The 21,511-nt window shown below is 30.0% G+C and overlaps 2 protein-coding genes across 2 annotated transcripts; one reads left to right on the top strand and one right to left on the bottom strand.

Annotated features, from left to right (window-relative positions):
• The first annotated feature begins 8,243 nt into the window (after positions 1-8,243).
• LOC8275717 lies at positions 8,244-12,569 on the top strand. Its single transcript, XM_002532452.4, has 6 exons — positions 8,244-8,495; positions 9,795-10,796; positions 11,236-11,409; positions 11,603-11,745; positions 12,031-12,141; positions 12,287-12,569. The coding sequence occupies exons 1-6, from the start codon at positions 8,376-8,378 to the stop codon at positions 12,387-12,389; spliced, it is 1,653 nt and encodes a 550-aa protein (XP_002532498.1). The 5' UTR covers positions 8,244-8,375; the 3' UTR covers positions 12,390-12,569.
• A 404-nt stretch (positions 12,570-12,973) lies between these two features.
• LOC8275705 lies at positions 12,974-16,138 on the bottom strand. Its single transcript, XM_002532451.4, has 5 exons — positions 15,598-16,138; positions 14,353-15,180; positions 14,181-14,260; positions 14,025-14,096; positions 12,974-13,669 (listed from the first exon to the last, which is right to left on the bottom strand). Exons 1-5 carry the CDS (start codon positions 15,919-15,921, stop codon positions 13,315-13,317), a joined length of 1,659 nt encoding a protein of 552 aa, XP_002532497.1. The 5' UTR covers positions 15,922-16,138; the 3' UTR covers positions 12,974-13,314.
• Positions 16,139-21,511: the final 5,373 nt, after the last annotated feature.

Below are 21,511 nucleotides of genomic sequence, written 5' to 3'. Positions count from 1 at the left end.
CTTCCTTTTTTCCTCTCTGTTTCGGATGTCCATCCAATCTCTGATTTCAGTCTATAACTTTCTTGAAATGTAATATGAATTTATATAAAATTAGAGATAAGTACACAAAGAAAAAGTATCATGTGATTTATTATTTAATAGATTTCAATATGTAATTTTTTCAAGTAAAAAGAAATATGTAGTTAAAAATTATGATAAAAAATATAATTACAATTAAAAAAGTCAATTGGCAATAATTTAGTCATATTTACTTCAAACAACTTTCATTATCATATTATTTGTGTTGATAATATGGATTTAGAGCTCAACAATTCAAAATATTGTTATTTGTCTGACAAATCGATTTCATTGGATTAATGACTTCTTAAACTACGATTTGACAATCAAATAATAAAATTATGAGTCATTAAACTCTAAATTGAAATTATCAACAATATGATAATAATGGCTAATCAAAATGGAGTTGACCGAATGATTATGAATCAAGACTTTTAATAGTAAGATACGTTTTAACTTTTATAATTTGATTACAAATAATGATAAACTAGATAAGTTATCAGTCCAAATTATATATAAATATTTAAGGGTATTTTAGAGTTTTAATGATATATTTCTATATATAAAATTGTGAAAATATGTGTTTTTACCTCACATAAGTTTAATTGTCTATTTTCAGGAATATTAGCAAAAAAAAAAAAATATGGAGCTAAACACTCGAAAAGAGGTTTAATTGGGCATGTTCATGTGAAGGCCCAAGATTAAGACGTATGGGCTGCTAATTACAAAGTCTAAGAGACATTTTAGTCATTTTGTATAATTATTAGGATTTATATTAAGAGTTATCTATAGAATAGTATTTGGTGGAGATAAAAATACTTAAAGTCTTATCTATTAGATAGACTTATATTAGTATACTCATCTCTAGGAAGATCTATATAAAGGAGGACTCTTCTCTATATATATCTCTGCAAAACTTAATACCAAAAGGAGAGAGGAGAGTTTTCTCCTATCTGCTCTCTACACCTGCCTATCATTATTATCTCCATAATTCTCTACAATTTTCTATAAACATTTAGTCTTAGTTTTCATGGGTTTTCTGAGATCTAATGAGCTTTTCAAGAAGTAGAGACTAAAGAACAATCTTCTTTCTACTTGAAAAATCCTAGATCTAGAGGGAACTTTTTACTTTATTGCTTTATGTCTTTCTATTTAATAACATGATCATTGAGTTAAATATGTTAGGCTAGTTTTCATAAGTATTTAGTTTAGTCTTTTCACTTTTATATGAACCTTGTTATTTATTTATTTATTTAATGAATAATTTCTTTACCTTTATATCTTTATTAGTTTCAATTATTATTGTTAGTTAACCATTATATTAATTTAGCAATAGTAATTATTATAAAAATCTTTAGGTTAAAAGTATTAGAAACATCATCTTTACTTTAATCTATGTTGGTATAAAAAACTTAGGTTGCACCGTTAGCTTGAGTGACTCAGGGAAAAAGGCACATTACCATCTCATTCATTAGATCTAGGCTTAAAGTAAAATAAAAAAATTACTAAACTAAATACTATTTTTAGCATATAGTTTTAAACCATAAGCATTTGCATTTGTATTTTTATTTATTTATTATTTAATTACTTTATTTTATGAATATTATCCTCTCAACATACTGATTTAGAATGTTTAGATTTACTTTTATTGTTTTGTGTTGATAATTAGTCTTTATAATAAGTGACATCATAGTTCCTTGAGAGATTGACCTCGTGGTAAATTTACTCTTACTATAGAAATTGTTCATGCACTTACGAATACTAAAAAAGACTATAGATGCATATTGCAAACTTTTATTTTCAGTATTATATAAACTAGAATTTTAGATGCATTTATCTTTTTAGTATTTATTTCTTTTTATATGAAGTAGGTTTTATATTTATCATATTCTAATCTTTAAGTATTATATTGGTGATTTTGTCAGTGAAAAGTGTTAATTAAAAATAGATCTATCTTATACAAGATATTTATGATAGTTAAACCCACATCATTGCATGAGATATTATCTAGTACAGAAATAAAGTTACACAAGAGGTAATGAATTCCTTTCATTGAACCCAAACTAAATAAAAAATGCAAAATTATTTCCAACAAATTTTGTTAATTTTCAGTCTAAATAAATTAGGGACATCTTCCATAAATTGATCTAATTTTTCTAGCATGATATATCTTTAATAATCTTGATCCTCAACCATCAATGCTCGAAACCAGATTTATGTATGAAAAGATTAAAGAAATTAAAATGCAAAGGACAGAACGAAATTAATGAGATAGAAAAGAAATAAAGGACAAAAAAAGAAAATTGCATTAATTAGATAAAACAAATTAACACGAAAACAGCTTAAGAACACAGCACCATCTCACAGCAAGCAAATTAAAACAAGAAGCATACATAAACCACAAGCTGCTTATTTAGAGCACACTTTACTATTAACATATCTGCCCATTAATTTAGATTAGTGATGGTGGTGAGGCGGTGGTGGTGGATGGTGGTGGTGTGGACCATGGGGTCCCGGGGGAGGTGGATGGGGACCTAATAGAGGAGGGGGAGGAGGAGGACCATGATGGTGATGATGAGGAGGAGGAGGAGGTCCTGGAGGAGGCGCGTGTGGCGGAGGTGGCCCGTGGTGATGTGGGTCGTGATGTGGCGGCCCGTGGTGGTGGGGTTCCTGATGTGGTGGATGATTGTGCATCTTCTTCTTCTTCTTCTTTTTTTCTTATTTGCCTTGTCTTGGTGAAGTGAAATGTATTTAAGATCAGCTGGGGTTTATATAATTGAGAAAGCAAGGATTAAGAGCTAAGTAAATGAATATCCCGTCAACTAACAGTCAATTGAAGTGCACCAAAAGTTCATGGGGGTAAAAATCTTAGCCACTTCGTGTGGCTGAGAGACGTCTTTCGGCTGATGAAAGTCTCCGCTGTCTGAGTAGCACGTGTTGCCCATTCCTGGGTTGGGTTTTGATTTGTTTAACGTAACCGAATGAGACAGACAGGAAACAGGACAATTATTTTCTTAGGGCCATTACCTTTGACACATTTGTTTGTTTTTAAACAAATACCTTTGACGCATCTCAATCTTTTCTTCATCCATTATTATATATGGTTTCACATTCTATTGAAATTGATACTCATAATCCTTGATATGCATGTCTATTAATTGGTCCCTTATCATGATGTTTGATTGATTATTACCCACTAATTTCTTAATTTTATAGCTATAAAAACATGATACTAGATATTCATTTTTTTTTAAATGGTGTTTATTTATTAAAAATTATTAAAAAAAATTATTAAAATTATATTTATAGAATTTAAAAAAAAAAGTTTTATTTAGACTTAACGAGGTGTTCTTACTTATACACCAAACTGATAGATAATTGACACATATTCATTAGTATTAAATACTGGAATATGTGCCAATCATCCAATATTAAAATATAAAATATTCATATATATGTCACTCTTCTATTAATTGTTATTATGCTTAAAAAAAAATTTAAATTTTTTAATTTGACTTATTATTCTCATGGATAAAATTTCTTCTCTTCAATTATGAACAAAAACGAGATCAAATATTTCTATAAAGTTATCATAATTAAATTTTATAATTTTATTGTTAATATATTTAAAATAAAAAATTTAATACAAGTTATTAATTCAAAATGATATTTTATATCTTAAATTTCACAAATTTAACTAAAAATGAAGTCAAAACTAAGAAAAAGAAAACAAAATATTAACAATTGTTAAAGGTAGATAAAGTCTAGAAACTTGTCATGCATAATTTACAATTATATAAAGGATAATATAAGAGATAAGGTGTGATTTTACCCTTTTACATTTTAAATTCTATAATCTTTACATTTATAAAAAAGTTAATGTCCATAATAAAAAAAGCTTTCAAAAACTACGATACATTTTATTAAAATTAATGTAAGCATATATAAATGATAATACGAAATACAACTTGTGACTCGACATTATACATTTTAATTACATAACCTTTATTATAATAAAAATATTTATAAATCATGTAAATATAATCTTTGTGATGAAGTTGTTTTCCACAATTAAACAGGTGTATTTTAAAAATTACACTTGATGAATAGTACCGGATATATATATGTATGTGTGCACGTGCGTATTTACTCTAGAAATAAAGGGTTAAAATTGTAGATGTCACTCTTAATGATCAGATAACTTTTCAACAGTTGATCCAGGCTAGGTAAGCTAGGGTTTGGAATTTAGTTTAGTTAATTTCCGTTCATGCTCACAAGTCAAAAACAAAACCTATATTCGAACAAGTTTATCCTTTTTAGTCACCAGAGAAATAAATATAAGAACACTAAAATTGTAAACATAAAATAAGGTAATAAGTTTATTATAAATAACATAGTAAATACATGCTCAGGGCAGGGCATGTAAGCCAAAGCCTGAATTGCTTAGAAAACAGTACATAGTTACTAATACATTAGAACGATATATAAAAGCAGTCTCACAATCACACTGTCACGTTCATATATATATATGTGACTATCATATCTCTGCTTAATTTACGCATAATCAGTGGTGGTGGTGGTGAGGGGGTCCAGGTTTGTGTGGCTCAGGGCCTGGTGGGTGGGCATGGGGACCCGGGGGAGGAGGGTGGGCATGAGGAGGAGGAGGCTCGTGGTGTGGCGGACCATGAGGCGGTGCTTGATGGGGCGGTGGTGGGCTGTGGTGGTGGTGATCAGGGTGGCGGTGCTCTGGTGGTGGAGGATTGTGCATCTTGGAGTAATCCTGATGATGATATTACAGCTCGTGTATGATGAGTAGTGTGGCTAAACTTGTAGAGATAGGTTCTGAATTTATACACATACATAGGATCACTACCAGTCAAACACACCCACACCTCACTTTCTGTTAGGTTAGGTTTGTAACTGAAATTCAAAGGATTTATCTATTTGATAAAGTTGTCGGCAGAGCACACATTATTCAATATTAAGTAGATATTTATCTTTGTATGAATTGAAAAATCTCATAATTCTGAAAACCACAACTGCGTTACTCATTAAATTGAACTTTCGATAGATATTTGTAAATTATAATGTATAAATAAGGCCAATTAAGTCAATTCGTACTCTATTCTGTGTCGTGTGTGATGTCTGGAATCTTCGATTTCCTCCTCCTTTGACACATCTCATATGTTGCAATTTAGCTTTGGATAAGGAAATGGTCGCATAAGACATGGGACACCCGGATTTAGCAAGTCTTTTGCAACACAAGGCAAGACCTCTCGTAAATTCTTTAATTATGTGTATTCCAGATATCTCATAACATTAATTTTAAATTTTTTCTATTGGATGTTATAAATTTGTCTCATTTACTTGAAATTATATATTGCATATATTTTAATGTATAAAAGACTAAATATGAAAAATTATTTAAAATAAAATTAGAAAAAGAGTTAATCCTCTAATAATTGTTTTCTTGGAAAAACAATATGGTGGCACGTACTCTAGTTAAAGGAGGATAGTATTTTACTTGAGGATGGAGACGTTTTATGGCTCTGTTATCTTATTTTAGCCAATTGACATGGTCGTTATTAGAAGTTTACTTTATCATTCTCTAAAGTTTCTTAAGAGGCAACCATGAATTTGTAATTATTCTTTAGTAATGATATATTATTATTTTTTTTTAAATTATCAGTTTATTAAAGGTATAAAAATAGAATATGAAATCAACATATATTCAAAGGAAACAACATATATAAATATTTAAAAACCAATAAACTATTGTATAAAAAATAAAAAAAAATACTCTTAAAAAATATTAGGTCTTGAAAAGAAAGAAAGAAATACTTCTTTCGCCTCCATCTCCAACTTTTCCTTGTAATTTTCGGCATTACAACCGAACATAATAAAATAAATTATTTTCTAAAAATATTTTTCTCACAAAGTATTTTTCAGAAATAAGTTATTTTCTATGAAACAAACAGAGCCTAAATCTTTTTAATACCATTCCTACAAAATTGATGATTAAGCATGTTTTATTTTCTTTAGTTTCTTTTATAATATTATTTTCAATAATTAACAACTAAAAAATTTTGAATGATAAAGTTGTTACTTATCCAATATAAAACGAAGTAAATTTCTCATAATTTATTAAATAATATATATTATCAATTTATTTATGTATAAAAAATCAACTGAATTATAAAAATAATCCAATATTTGATATTAAAAATGATGGGTTCCTGATATTTCAAAATCAATGGATTTTAATTAGTGTTAACTATGGGAAGCAAGAGTTCTAAGAGGCCATTTAAGTTCTATATGGGAAATAAGAGTTGTAACTAAGACGCCATTTAAATTCTATAAACATATGGGCTGACAGTTTTCTAAATTGGTGACTTTTGGGGCTGGCCTATTCATATTCAGGGTCATGTTGTGCATTAAGTGATCACTAAACTCAAAACAAAGGAATTGAACAAGTCTCAGTTCAATCATATCTCTGTATCAAGTTTCTCAATGCATAGATATTTTGCATACTGATCTCTCAATCACAGCTTTTATTTATTTATATATATATATATATATATATATATATATTGAAGAAGAAAGTGTTTTGTTTAACACATTGATCTTCAAGCAGGAGCAAGCCAATGAGGATAGCAACCCAAGTCAACAGCAGCATTGGCTTCCATCCTTTGTATGTAAATCTTGCACTACAGCGGACAAAATTCAACACTGGGACAATTTTAATCTAAGCCTGTTAACATCAATAAAGTTGGTGGCAACCTTGAGAATCAAGTGTTGTTAACATTGCTTTATTAGCATTATTTTCTGCATTTCTATGCTTCTTGTGGAGAGTTTTAATGTCACTTTTGGTTGATGGGTATTCCAAAACTTGAATTCAGTGGGCCATTGAGCAAGTTTATTTATTTATTTATTTAGTAATATAAAGTAATTTATAGTGTAGCGAATAATGACTCTTACGTACAATAAAATATTATTTTAAAAGTTTTATATAACTATATATCTAAAGCTCGTATTCAAAATCTTAATTAAATTAGAAAAGATATTACTATTTCAATTACACCATCTTAAATATTAAGCAAATTTTTAATTTCTCTTGTAACGAGTGATTAAAAAAACAAATACAAAAAACTGAATTGAAACCATCTAGCAATTTGACTTCAGAAACCAAGTCATACAATTACATATTGCATCAAAAAGGTAGGAAGTAGCTAAATTTTGAATATCATTATCCTTCCACACCAAATTCTGTTGGGATTAAGATCTTTTACCCTTATTTTCCTAATAAAAATAACCTAAACTAAGCTTTACTTAATTACATAATCAAATATTTGATCATACATAACATAAACTTCAGACTTTTACCATTAGGGGTATTCTTAATTAAGACAATGACACATAAAACAAGGTGCATTAACATTTTCTTTTTTCCTTTTACTATAAAAAGGAAGTTAACAAATTAATGAAAAGACCAAATTAAGAAAAGTTCATTATACAACCAAAACAAAAACATAAAAAAGAAAAAGCAATTAGGGTTCCACATGACATTTGCCAACTCAATTTATAGCTTTAGAAGGAGAATGCAAAAAGACTTGCACCTAAAAAATATGAACCACCCATGTGTACTGTCCTTTCCTTTTTCTTTCGTTACATGTTTAAATCACGGGCCAGTCGGGTTTAAATAGGCTCCATCCGATCCAATAATTATTTGTTAAGTGTAGTTTGTAATTAAAAATATATAATTCTTTTATACAATTTTTGATAAATTAAAATTATCAGACAAACATCAAATAAATAATATTTCTAAACCCATTTCTTTTAATTAGAATTTGGACAAGTTTTAGAAAATAATATGTTTGATTTCATATTTTAATTTTTATTTTTATTTTTTTTAAGTTAAGATATAAAGCTAAATTTATAGGCTGGTTGTCATATATATATTTAACATGCGATAAACTTTTATTAATTGTAATTTAAAATATTGGTACTATTTAATAATTGTATTGTAATTATTTTATTGTATTTTGTTTTTTAATAAGGTGGGGTGTATGTGGTGTGATAAGTGGAGGCATGTGGCACCGAAATTCTGTGCCAAGAAATTTAAGCTAAAGTTTCAAAAACAAAATTAGAAAGAAAATAAAAATAAAGCCAAAGTTCTTTAACACCAAATAATTGAATTTCAAAGTAACAACTCTCTCTTTCTCTATTATCGCCTATCATTTCTCAGCCTCTATTCTGAATTTTGAATTAAGACTCTCTCTTTCTCTCTCTAAAGTCTGTTTCTCTCTCTCTCCAAAAAAATGGGTTCGGGCAGCAGTCGAATGGGTCGGCGCCCATCACGAGCCCGAGTGAATCGCAGCAGCAGCAACTTCTTCTCTTCTCTCCTCTGCGGTGGCTCCTCTTCTCGCGATTCTCTTCAGGTCAATTATAATAAGACTTCAAAACAAAATAAAAAATTGATAATTGATTCTTAGCTTTGTTTTCTTATTAGCTGGGATGGTAATTTTGATTTCGTTGCATGATCGATTCCTATTAATTACTAGTACTAATTGTTGACTGTAAATAATAAGATTAATATGAAAATAAAAGAAGACCCATTTCTTGGTTTTTGTTATTTTGATCAAGTTTTTGAAGAAAATTTTTGAACCTTGCGTCTGGGATGATCTGGGATTTTGATCATCTGATGCTGAAAGTTGGCTCTTTTCGGGGTATTATTTTATGTTTTTTTTTTTTTTTAACTAAATCTTGTATTAAATAAAATGATTCTTGATTAATTTATCATTAAGAGATTGTTTAACTAAAAAAAGCAATAATCTTTATCAGTGTATGGTTAGTTTGGACCTTTTGTAAGTGAATTGGTTTTTATCATTCATAGGCGTTTAAATTAATGAATTTGATGTAAGACCCTTTTCGTTGATTGAGCTTAAGATAATTGCATCAAGAATGGGCTTGCAAGCTTCTATTATTATACTGCCAGATGTGTTCTGTTCCTTTATATTTTGTACATGCCAGGTGCAACTTTTTTCCTTTAATTCAAAGTGAAGGAACTGAAATGGACATGCTGTGTGCCGTATTGGAGGAGTAGCCATGTTGACTTTGCTAATATTTTATTCTTTAGTTGACTAGAAAGCTTGGAGATAGATATGATATCAATACTGTCCATAACAATTAAGTCTGGTTTCTTTTCAATCAAATATAACTAGGTGCAATGCTAGTAGGTATGTTGTCATCTTTAGATATGTCAACAGCTTGGTGTATCATTTCAAACTAAAAAGTCATTGCTGGAAAGTAAAAGGGGAAAGATGGACAGGAATTGCTTAACAATAAATTAGAAAAGAGCATCAATGATGGTTTCATTTAGTTGAACAATAGCACTAGCTGATGATTCATTCCAGTTACTAACTCCTTGTAACTGCATTTCTACATGCATCTTTGGATACCAAGTTAAAATGTATTGCAAGAGCTAGAAGTTTCTGCTGTATTGAGGGACCCATGTCTGGTGGGTGGGTAGAGTAAATAGAAATCAATAGACTTCTCTTGCCCATCAAGAATGAGATGTTGAGGTAGCAAGTTTATTGGCTGTTGTTCTGGATGCCTCGATCGAAATACATATTTTGATGTATAGGACAATCCCTTTCTGTATGGTGTTGTCTAACTTTTCTTAGATGCAGTTTATAGAAGAGACTGATATGCATACTATTTTATTTTCTTTCCTACAGATGGAAAATTATCCAGATGAGATTCGTATGAGTTCTGCTGAACATTGTGATCTGATCACCAATGAGATTTGGAATCCTGCAGAGGAATCTTCTTTCCTTTCTGATACAAGAACAGGGTCCACCAGCTCTGTTGCTGAAACTGGTGCATCATCTGGAAGCAAAAGCGCTACCAGTGAGGGAACTTCTGCTGAAGATGGTTTTAGAAATACTGAAACAAGTAATTTGCAGAAATGCTTGTCTGAGAGTAAGGAGTTAATTGCTCCATATCAGGTAAGTGATAGTTATAGTCGCGATGAATTTTGTAGGAATAGAAGTAGTGCTGAAGCTACTACTTCATTTAAAGATCAAGAATCTTCAAATCCTGTCTCTCTAAATGTTTCGGCTAACAAAGATGCAGCCAATTGCATTGACAATTCAGAGAACAAGGGTGTTTCTCAGATCTCTCCCAACAACATGCATCCAAGCAGTTCATCTTCTCAAGAGCTTGGAGATTCTCGTGTTGATGGCACATCTGTGGAGACACACATGGATGAAGCAACAGGCGCGTTTAATTCTGATCCTGTGTCTCGTAGGTCTGATGTTCCGGTAACTCATCACTCTCTAGGAGATGAATCTTTACAAGAAGCTATACCTTCAGGTTTAGGATTTCTTGTGGCCAATAGGGAACAGGGTCAGGGAGATGAGAGTGTGCTTCATGTAGATGTGGTAAGCATCTCTTCCAGCATTTCGTCTAGTAGCAATGCTGATACAAGTACTCGTGAGGCCAGAAGGAACAGTAGAAGACTGTTTTGGGATGCATTTTCAAGACGTAGTTCTAGAAGGCATCTTGATTCTCCAACCATTGTTTTCTCAACGGACAATAACGATGATCTACTATCTCATGAAAGATGGCTCCTAGATTTCAGTGGTGATATGTTTGATGATGGGATAGGCGGTGATTCTGGCTATCTGGGCAGTAGAATCCACAGCTTGAATGGACGAAGAAGACACTCAAGATCTGAGGTCATTTTCTGAGTGCTATGGCAGCATATTATGCTTTTGCTTACCTTTTCGATGTTACTTTTAATGCAGCTTTGTTCTGTGGGGTTTGTGTACTGTTGGATTGATTGTGTTTCTCATAGTTGAAATGGCATTTTTGTTTTTCTTTGAGAAGGGTCTTCAAAGGGAATTCCGGAGACTTCTATCTTTCGTCATATTGGTCTAAATGGCTGTTCGTAGACTGCAAACAGATAACTTCTTGGTTGCAAGCCCTGGAATTTTCTCACTAGAGCATGACCCTTTACAGCTTACAGTGTTTTATTTTATAATCCTAGATTTATATTTACCTCATATGGTCATGCCGTTTAGCCTTGGTTTACTAATCATGCTCTTTTTTGTTACATTTACTGTCGCAGTTGTCTTTTGGGATTCTTCTGAACTACTCCTGCATCATTCTTTGCAGATATGGGAAAGACTTCGTGGTGGCCTTGATGAGCACGGTCGAAGAACTACATTATGTCCATCTGGACTCCATCCCTATGGTATATGTTCATGCGAATCATTCTCAACGACAGAGGAGACTAGTACTCGTGCAAGTATATCGCGAATAGTTATGCTAGCAGAAGCTCTATTTGAGGTAGTTTTCCTTTATCAGTTGACATTTGGCTTGCTTCATCATATGAACCTGATTCCTGGGTGAATATCGTTCAAAAGTGATATTCACCTGCTCTAATAATGAGGCGAGCTATGTGGATTTACCATAATTGGAGTTATATGTTCACTGGTTGGCTTAGCTAATACTAATCTCCGTTCTTCTGCTCTATCTGCAGGTTTTGGATGAAATTCATCGTCAGCCAGTCTCACTTTCCCTATCAATGATGTCACTTCCTGCCCCGGAATCCGTTGTTGACGCCTTCCCTATTAGAAACCACAAAAAAGAGGACAAAGTTGTGGGCAGTGATGATGTTGAACAGTAAGTCTCTCCCTGTAAAAAAAATTACTTAGGGTGAAGAAGCATTTGAATTAGGATAAACCACATATTATGACTGTGTATGTGTGCGCGCCGTGAATACTTATGTATTACTGCTGGAGTGAGATTATTTATAGTGGGGACATGAAATTGTTTGCTATCGTAATGTGCTTATTATGTCAGTATAAGCTTAGATGATTTTGTTTGTAGTGACTAGTGACTACAGATGATAGTACACTTCATAGATTCTTTTGTTTCTGATATCGATAGTAATGATCTGATGAACAGGTGTTACATTTGTCTGGCCGAGTACGAGGAAGGAGACAAAATAAGAGTTCTTCCCTGCCACCACGAGTATCACATGGCCTGTGTTGATAAATGGCTCAAAGAGATACACGGGTAATGTTACTAAGACTCTTTGCAACCTTGCCTTGCTTTTCTTTCTTCATGGTTCGTATTCATAATAGAGTTTATGTTTCTGTCTTTTTCTTGGTTGATTTTCTTGGCATTTCTCTCTCCCTCTTTCTCTATTTGTGAATTACAGGGTATGCCCACTCTGCCGAGGAGATGTTCGTCAGGGTACCAATGATCATTCTGTCTCTTGCAGCGAGTCATCTGCCCCTAATTCAGAAATCCCTTCTATTTGATGTGGAAGTGTAAATGTTGTAAATATTAACCTTTGTTTTACTTCTCCTTTCCCTCATTTCCCCCTCTTTTGGCTAGGCTCTAGCAAAAAGTTTTTAAATTTCTTATGCTGTAGCATCATATCCTGGAGATATCATTATGTAGAATTTTATAGAAAAGCAATTAAAGAAAGCAAGGTTTTATGCTGGCGTGTCATGTCCTCTCCCGTCGACTGGTTTAAAAATCAAAATTCACTAAGCCTGGTTATTTGGGTGTAACTTTCCTGCAATCTTGCTTATTATTTTCTGCTGAAGCTTTAGAAAGGGTCCTTAATTACTGAAGCTGCTTGGCAACCATACAAAACACCATGCATGTTTGATTGACGTACATTGTAGAATTGCAGCAATTCAACCTTTCTTTTACGAGTGGCTTCACTGTTTATCCCACGTCAGGGGAAGGAACTACATAGTTTTATCCTGATGGTTCGTACCGATAGTGAATTCAAATATAAACAGTAAAATGCCCTTGCAAATTTAGTTATGTTTTCTTGATAAACATCCCAAATAGACACGGGATATCCTTTCTTGATAAACATCTCACAGAAAATACAGAAAATACTCTCTGGATATAATTTCTTCTAAGAAAATTAATTTGTCTCTGGATAATGGTATCTATGACACAAATACCGTCTAGGCAGAGCTAACTTTCTACATTAGATGCTTGAGAAACTTGATACATTTCTGCAGGGACTTGTCCAAATCCAGTGCAACAAAAAAATGCTTATATAGAAGAACAGTGTTCTTCTTTTGGTGTTCATACATGACCACTTTTTCAACAGGACAGAAAAGAAAACGACAGCTAATAATGCTGCCTGCTTTAGACATATTACAATCCACCCACCTATACTTTCAAGGAATACCCCTTACAAAAAGCAACCAAATGTTCCTTCTAACCCAAGAAAGAAGAGCCTTGCCTTGGTGACCAAAATGGATTCTGATCTTGGAAAGGGGATGATTGGGATCTATGCTTGATTTCATTGAGTTCACTAGGATCATGGAAGAAGGGATTATTTTCGTAGTACTTGTTGCTGCTGCCAGTATAACCATTATTGTTGTTGTTGCAGGCAAAGAGATTTGGATGACAATTCTCATTATCATCTTCTTCGAATGTAGTCCATCGCATTGAGTTGCTGTTGTGTTTCTCTCTTGCAGCATTTCTCTTGTTCTCCATTTCTCCAACATGGTCTTTGAACTCTTTCTTCACCACATCCAATACGACATCACCATACCGATCACACCATGAACTAAAATACAATATAACAAGCATTAGTAGGACTAAGCAGAGTTTTCTACAGACGTAAGATTTATAAGGAATATAGCACGACAGTGGGATGCCAATATTTTTGCTTTACTCTTTTCAAGTGCAATATCCCAATTGAAGTAAAAAAAGAAAGTAAGAAAGAAGTCTTGCATCACACCATGAACTAAAATACAATATAACAAGCATTAGTAGGACTGAGCAGAGTTTTCTACAGACGTAAGATTTATAAGGAATATAGCACGACAGTGGGATGCCAATATTTTTGCTTTACTCTTTTCAAGTGCAATATCCCAATTGAAGTAAAAAAAGAAAGTAAGAAAGAAGTCTTGCAGCCTCACTTGGGAAAGAATTGTTTCAGGTCAGCCTTGTCAACTGGAAGCTTGGTGGAAATTGCTTCCATTTGGTCATCCCTGTAAGAACTCATAAAAGCAAGCATAAAGTAAGTGAACCCTCAATAGACATTCCAAAGTTTTAGGTTCAGTTAAAAAGCTTACGAGAATTTAAGACTCGGGCTTGTGGTGCAGAGTTCTGTTTGAATTCTTGATAATTCTTTTTTTATCTTGTCACCTAAAACCTGAAAAAAGAAACATACACACTTTTAACATAAGCCAAGAATTAAGATCAGAATAAGTAGAGAAAACTTGATAAAGATAATCAAGGAAGAACCTTGTCAATGAAAAAATCTGAAGGAGAACCATTAGAATGCAGCTTCCTCTTAATCAGTTTAGTGTCTGGTCCTTCTCCAATAGGACTATAAACAAGGCGGGAAGGTCCTAAATAAGAGTCGCTGTCTGATCTTTCATTATTGAGAGGCAGAGGAGCAGTCTCATCATCAGAATCATTTTTCTTCCATTTCTTAAACCCTTCAAAACCCCATTGCTTTTTAGCAGATTTCGATATTTTCTCCCCAGAATTAAGACAGTTTTCACCACCGCCGCCACCAGTATCACCGCTGCCACCATGAGCTTCCCTCTGCTCTTTTAGGAAGAGAGCCTTAAAGGGTTTCCTCTTTGTATTGTCAGTACTTCCACTTTCCTTTGTAGACTCATTCGGTAAGCTTCCTTGCATGAGAATTGACTTTGATTCACTTGCTTTATTTCTCGAATCACTATCCCAAAGTGGGTTTTCTGTATCATTGTTAGTGGAGGAGAATTTTGCTTCAATTTCAAATATACTCTTCCCCTCTCTATGTCTTGCTTGCTTGTGTGATGATCCAAAGCCAAAGATTGTGGCAGCTCCTTTAATCTGCTTGATTGCTGAGTTGGGCTTTGGTCTGTTTTTTGAAGGAAAATTTTCTTTAGTAACCAAGCATTTCTCATCTTTTAAGTCAATAACTGACCATTCCTCTTCTGGATTTTCCTTTAGGTCTTTTGGGCCAGCTACAATAACATCCCTTGGCTCAATTTCTGCTCCTTGAAAAGCCAACCTCTGTAACAAAGGTCTTTTTGAAGAATGGTACTCATCTTCTGATATACATTTTGCATAAAGCAGTTCCTAGAAAAAGACGGTGGAGAACAATAATAAAGAATAGGGAAGAAACAGAACGTGCAAAGCAGCAAAAAATGCTTCTAGTTCCAGTGTTTGGTCTAGAGTTGCTTCCACTGTGCTATATACCAAAAATCACCACACAAGCAAATGAATAACATAGTTGAAGTCTAGTTTAGTTCGATTAGACAATTCAGAACAACAGAATGAAGGACTAAAAAACAGTCAAGTTTAACACTAAAAACACTTGTGAATGCCCAAATTTTTTTAGCATCAATCATAATTAGAGTCAAACATGAATTCCCACTACTTGTGTGCATGAGGTCAACACTTGGAGCTAAAATTAGACTATAAGAGACATTTTATGTTAATTTTCAAAAACATAACAACTCATTCTTCACTAGATTTTAATTTTTAGAGACTTACCTGCAAGAAGATCAACTTATCTCTCAAAATGAGTGGCTGCTCTTGCTCAGCTGGAGAAGCAAGAAGGGTCTCAAGCAAATGAGTTCGAAAAGCCGAGACCTCACTCTCAGCCAAAATCCCTTCTTTATGAAGGCCCATCAAGTTCAAGATCTGGTGGTAAGAATCTTGCTGCCATTTCAAGTTATCAGATTGCAGCTTCGACAGTTTTTGTTCTGCAGCAGGCAATCTCCTTTTCTTGAAAGAGAAAGGAAGGATAGTCTTGCAGAGAGAAGTGATAGAGTCGTGTAGAGTCGAGTAGTATGTTGGTGTGTATGTGTACACCATTCTCGATGATGATTTCTTGGTTTCTTGAGGATACTTGTGGGTTGCCAGAGCTGTGATTTCAAGATTTTAACGTGCTTCTTTTTCTTTTTTCCAAATGATCTTTTCTTCCGATTGTTGAGGTTAGATGCTAGTGGTTGTATATTGCTGTGCTGGTGGTCTCAATTTGGTTGTTTGTTTTGGGGTGTTATCTGATTTTGAATTTTGTGTCCTTAAACGGTCACTTGGTTGGAAGTAGCCGTTGGACAAGGTGGAGGTGGTGGTGCGAGTAATAATTGGACTTATACGATGTCGTATCCCATCTATTATTATTATTATTATTTTTATTATTACCAGGCCAGTTGGCAATACCATAGATCTGGGCCAATAATCTAGTGGGTCTCATGTTCTTACCGTACCCGTTAAAGAAGATGTATGTGTATTGGTTGGCACTCGGCAACTTATTTAAAAAAACTGCTAAATATGTTATCATTATTTATTTTAATTATTTATATGCTATATTAGATGTGAAAAATCTGAAAAAGTATTGAAAGATTATATAATGTTGTTCTTTTATTTAACAAAATTAGAGAAATTATTATTTTAATACGTGATATTTGATATTGAGTGACAATTTAAATAAAAATAAAATAAATATATAAAAATAATTAAAAGAACTACTAACTAACTATTCAGTAAATAATAAAAGAAAACTAATTACTCACTAATCATTCATTTGTCCACATTTCAAAATTTAGCATATCAATTATAAAAAGAATTACTAAAATAATTAAGGGTTTATTCTATTTATCCAGATTAATCTTACTATATACTATTCAGGACATGTATTTTATTTAATTGCATTAAAAGCTCTATCAAAATTCTTTTTTAGAGTAAAGATTTTTAGGCATGCATCAAATACCATTTAGAAAGCTCATATAAATCGCACATTTGCATCTGCCATATTACCAATAAGAAAAATAGGAACATAAATGACAAAAAGGCATCAGAATTGAACTTAGAACAACTGTGACAGAAAGTGATCAATTCTAATAAATTGCCAAGTTTCTACAATAAGCTTCTTGATCTCAGAAAACGATTATTGTTGTTGTATTTGTGATAAGTTTATATCGTATATCATATTAGTTGTCAATATATATGCAATAATAATTATCTGATAACTAAAAAAAGTTACTGATCGCATGCTATAAATTAAAGAAAAAATATACTCACGGGTAAATATACTAGTAATCTTATCAATGTTTTTGCTTATAAAAATTAAAAATTTCTTAAGTATGAGTCTTCTTGTTTGTTATAACAAATGTTGTTGGGAGTTTATGACTTGATTAGTAATATATAAAAAGATTATTGGGTCGCATTTTGTGTATTGAATTTTAAATTCTTTTTTTAAAGAAAAAGGAAAAAAAGGAGTTAAAGAAGAAAGAGAGAGAGGCGAAATAGGGTAAAATGAAACTTTGCTCAAATTGTTGTTAATTAGGCAAATAAAACTGAAACACATGGATTTCATTTGCGTATAATATTGATCATAACATAAAATTGTGTGCACGCATTTATATATAATTGAAAATATAAATTTGCATTGATTTTTGTTGTTCATCTGAGATTCACAAATTCTCATACAATCATAAAAAAACATATAGAGTTTTTCTTTATGCAATCAGTACACACACACTTTCATATATATATATATATATATATATATATATATATATATATATATATATATACTTATAAAAGTATACATAATTTTAAATTTCTTATATCAAAAATAAATATACATATATCAAAATTAAAAATTTCTGTGTAAAAAAAAACATATTGTTAAAAATTTTAAAGTCTCAAAAATTAATATATATATATTAATAAAAATTTAAATTTATATATAATTTTGTGATTCTTTTCTATTAATTTATCGTTTAATAAATTACATTTCTAATTAGATATTGATTCTAATTTTAAAATTTAAAATCTTAATAATAAATTAATTTTATAATTAGATAATATTTTTTTATTAAATAATAATATCCTAAAAATAGCATATTACTTATATTTTAATATTATATTACTTAATAAATTTTAATTAAATAATGATTATAATTCTAAAAAATAATATTTTAAATACTATATTTATCAAAAATTAATTTTTATTTATATAATAATTTATAAGTTTAAAAATAATATCAATTATACTGATAGTATTTATTTATGTAATATTAGAATTAACTAATGAAGTATTTAAATAAATTTTATATTAGTATATTAATAAAATTTTAAAATATATAAAAGTTAAGAAAAACTTAAAAAACATTTAATTTCTATTATTTTTGAAATACAATGAATAAAATATTAAATATTAACAATTTTATAAAATTTATTTATATACTTAATTTTATAATTATATAATAACAATGTGATAACGTATGAGATAACGGTTAATAAATATATATATATATATATATATATATATATTAATTCTTGAGACCTAAATTTTTTTTGACACGTATGTTTAATTTTTGATATGTGTACTATTTTTGACACATATGATTCAAGCTTGTGAGTAATTTTATAATTAATAAGTTATATTTCTAATTAAACACTCATTATAATTCTAAAAAATAATATATTAACAATAAATTAGTTTTCTAAGTAGATAATGCTTAGTTTCTAAATAGATAATAGTTAACTTTCTAATTAGATAATGATTATTTTAAAGATATCATACTAATTATATTTTAATATTATATTAACTAATAAATTAATTTTTTAATTAGATAATAATTCTAATTATAAAAAATAATAATTTAAAATATTATATTTATAATAAATTAATTTTTAATTATATAATAATTTCTAATTCTAAGAGAATAGTAATATCAATTATGTTGATAATATATATAATATTAGATCAATAAATAAAATTAATATTTATATTATTTCACTAATAAAATTTTAAAAAAATAAGAACATTTAATAGTAGTTAGTTTGCTATTATTTTTTAAAGTATTATAAATAAATATTAAATATTAAAAAATTTATTAAATTATATCTATAAATTTGATTTTATAATAAAAAATAATAAAAAAATATTAGTTATTATAAATCTTAAATTATTAATTTTTTTTTTTCTTTTAAAGTTTAAAACCGCGAAATTATATTTCTGGAAAGGATTTTAGAGGAAGAAATAGTAAAATGAAGAAAGTTTAACTTTGTGATGTAATTTCTTATGAGGTTAAAGCAGAGGTATCTTGTAACAAAAGTAAACATAAAAATGTCATTATTTCCCATATTAATAATTCAAATATTCTTGGCCCATTATATAGACAAGATGGCTGCATTATCTGAATCTTAACTTTAAGATATGGGGCCAAAACAGACAGTGATCTTTGTGGAAAATAGAATCACTAAAATCACAACTTCCTAATCAATCAAACTGATCTCTCCAAGAAACACCATTTCTGTTGTTTGGTTTATTTGGAGTGCTCAAGAAATGTAAGAAAATAAAATTCTCTAAAATAATTAATTCTAACAATGCTGATGTATCAAAAGATTCAAAATCTGCTTCCCTTTTTCTCCGTACAAATGAATATATTCGAGAAAAAAAAAATATATCATCTGATTAAAATTAAATGAAATACTATGAGTTCAATAAAAGCTATACAGTCGACTCTTTTATATAATATTTAATAGATTAATAACTTTATTAATTAATAAATTTTAGAAAAATTAAATTCAGTCCATATTGTATAATTAATAAACCTATTATTTAGTAATTAATTAGTTTTAATAACAATCCATTATAATTATTAATTATTAGAGACGATATTCTCAAGGAGAACTAAAAGAGAAAGTAAGAATAATTGTATCATTATTGATGTAGAGAAATATTAAAAATTCTTTTGAAGTATATATGTATTTTTTAATATTACTTATTGATATTAAATATTTAGTTAGAATAAAAATTCATTCTTTTATAATAATTTATTAGTTTTAAGCTTCTTCTGTAGTATACTTTAAGTATATTGGTCAATAACTATTTTAAATTTTTTTAATCATTATAAATTTAAAAGGATAATACTTCTAATATTTAATAAATTTTTAATTTACTAAGTACATTAAGTATTGAAGAGTCGACTATAGATTTTTTGAAAATATTTTTGCATAATTATTGAAAGTAAATAAAATTGTTCTGAAAGAACAAATGGAATCATTTATGTCTTTTATTTTAGAAAGATATACACTTTTCCCCCAAGAAAATATATTATCAACAAAAAAGTAAAGCTCATATAATTAAGGAACCTTATAATTGCTAATTCCATTCTTGAAGCAAAGTTGCTGATTTTGCATCAATTGGAACAGGCAGACAATGAAAGGTCTGAAAATGTACTTAGCCAGAAAGAAACATTAGGGGAGTTTTGATAATTATTTGAATTAGTGATGCTAATTATAGATGAATTGTGATAATTAAGATTTAGTATCATCATGGACAATGTTGTTAGACAAATAAGTCTACTTCTTCCATGATTGTTTCCCATAACTTCAACTTAAATAGCAAAGTAATATCAACAAAACTCTGATTGAGATCCATTTTGTGCACTAAACTACAAATTTTATACTGTTTGTTGAATGGAAATGCACTGATTTCTTTTTTTTTTTTTTGGTGGGGGGAGGCAGTGACCTAATTAAATGTACTTTTCAGCTTTATATAAAAAGCACTAATTGCCCTTTTCCACCAAACAAATAATAGAGCATATTATAATGTAGATAGAGTAGCAATGGTACCTTTTTCTTTAAATAAAAAAACATAAATAAATTTATTTTCCATTGCTCCTAAAATTTGTCACTTTATTTTCCAATATCAAGAAGTAATAATTCAAAATAAAGAATAGAAATGAATCTGTTTGTGAAATGGGCCAATTCTGTTATTAGGATTACTAGTCTTTCCCCTATAAACATGGGTGAAGTTCTACAGTTTTATATTAGGTCAACTTTATATAGTTTTGTTCTGAGAAATTCCTAATTAACAAACTCTTTTATCTTCTTTATTTGAAAATTAAATATTTACACCTTTAAGTTTTAATTTCATTTGTAAACTAATATGCTATTTATCTAGAATTTCATATTTTTCACCATTAAATAAAAGAAAAAAAATATATATTGATCCATGTTTAATAGATTGTGATTTCTCTCCCTTTTCCCTTTTATCTTATTGATGGATACTCTAATTTTTTAGTTTTGTCTTTGCTATAATTTTTTAATGATATGAGTGGAGAGATGATTGATTTTTATTTATAAACTAACGGTGACTTTCCGTCAAGTACCAATGATTACAACTCTTCATGTCATAACATTTACTAATAGTCACAAGTATTCAATTCACAATAGAATTTAATTACTAATTTTTTATTATAATTATACGAGTTATTAGTTTTTTACATCATTAACTATTATTTGATTCTTAGTGGATTTTGTTTAAATATATGAAATAACTAAAAGAAATATTTCCTTATATATAACTCAATTTCTGTCATTTTATGCCGAGTGAAGTGTGCATCAAATTCTAATTCCAAAGATGAACAGGGACATTTAAGTGAGT

This window comes from Ricinus communis, chromosome 3, assembly GCF_019578655.1.
Source record: "Ricinus communis isolate WT05 ecotype wild-type chromosome 3, ASM1957865v1, whole genome shotgun sequence".
NCBI classification, from domain to species: domain Eukaryota; kingdom Viridiplantae; phylum Streptophyta; class Magnoliopsida; order Malpighiales; family Euphorbiaceae; genus Ricinus; species Ricinus communis.
This window is presented reverse-complemented; position numbering and strand designations above follow the sequence as displayed.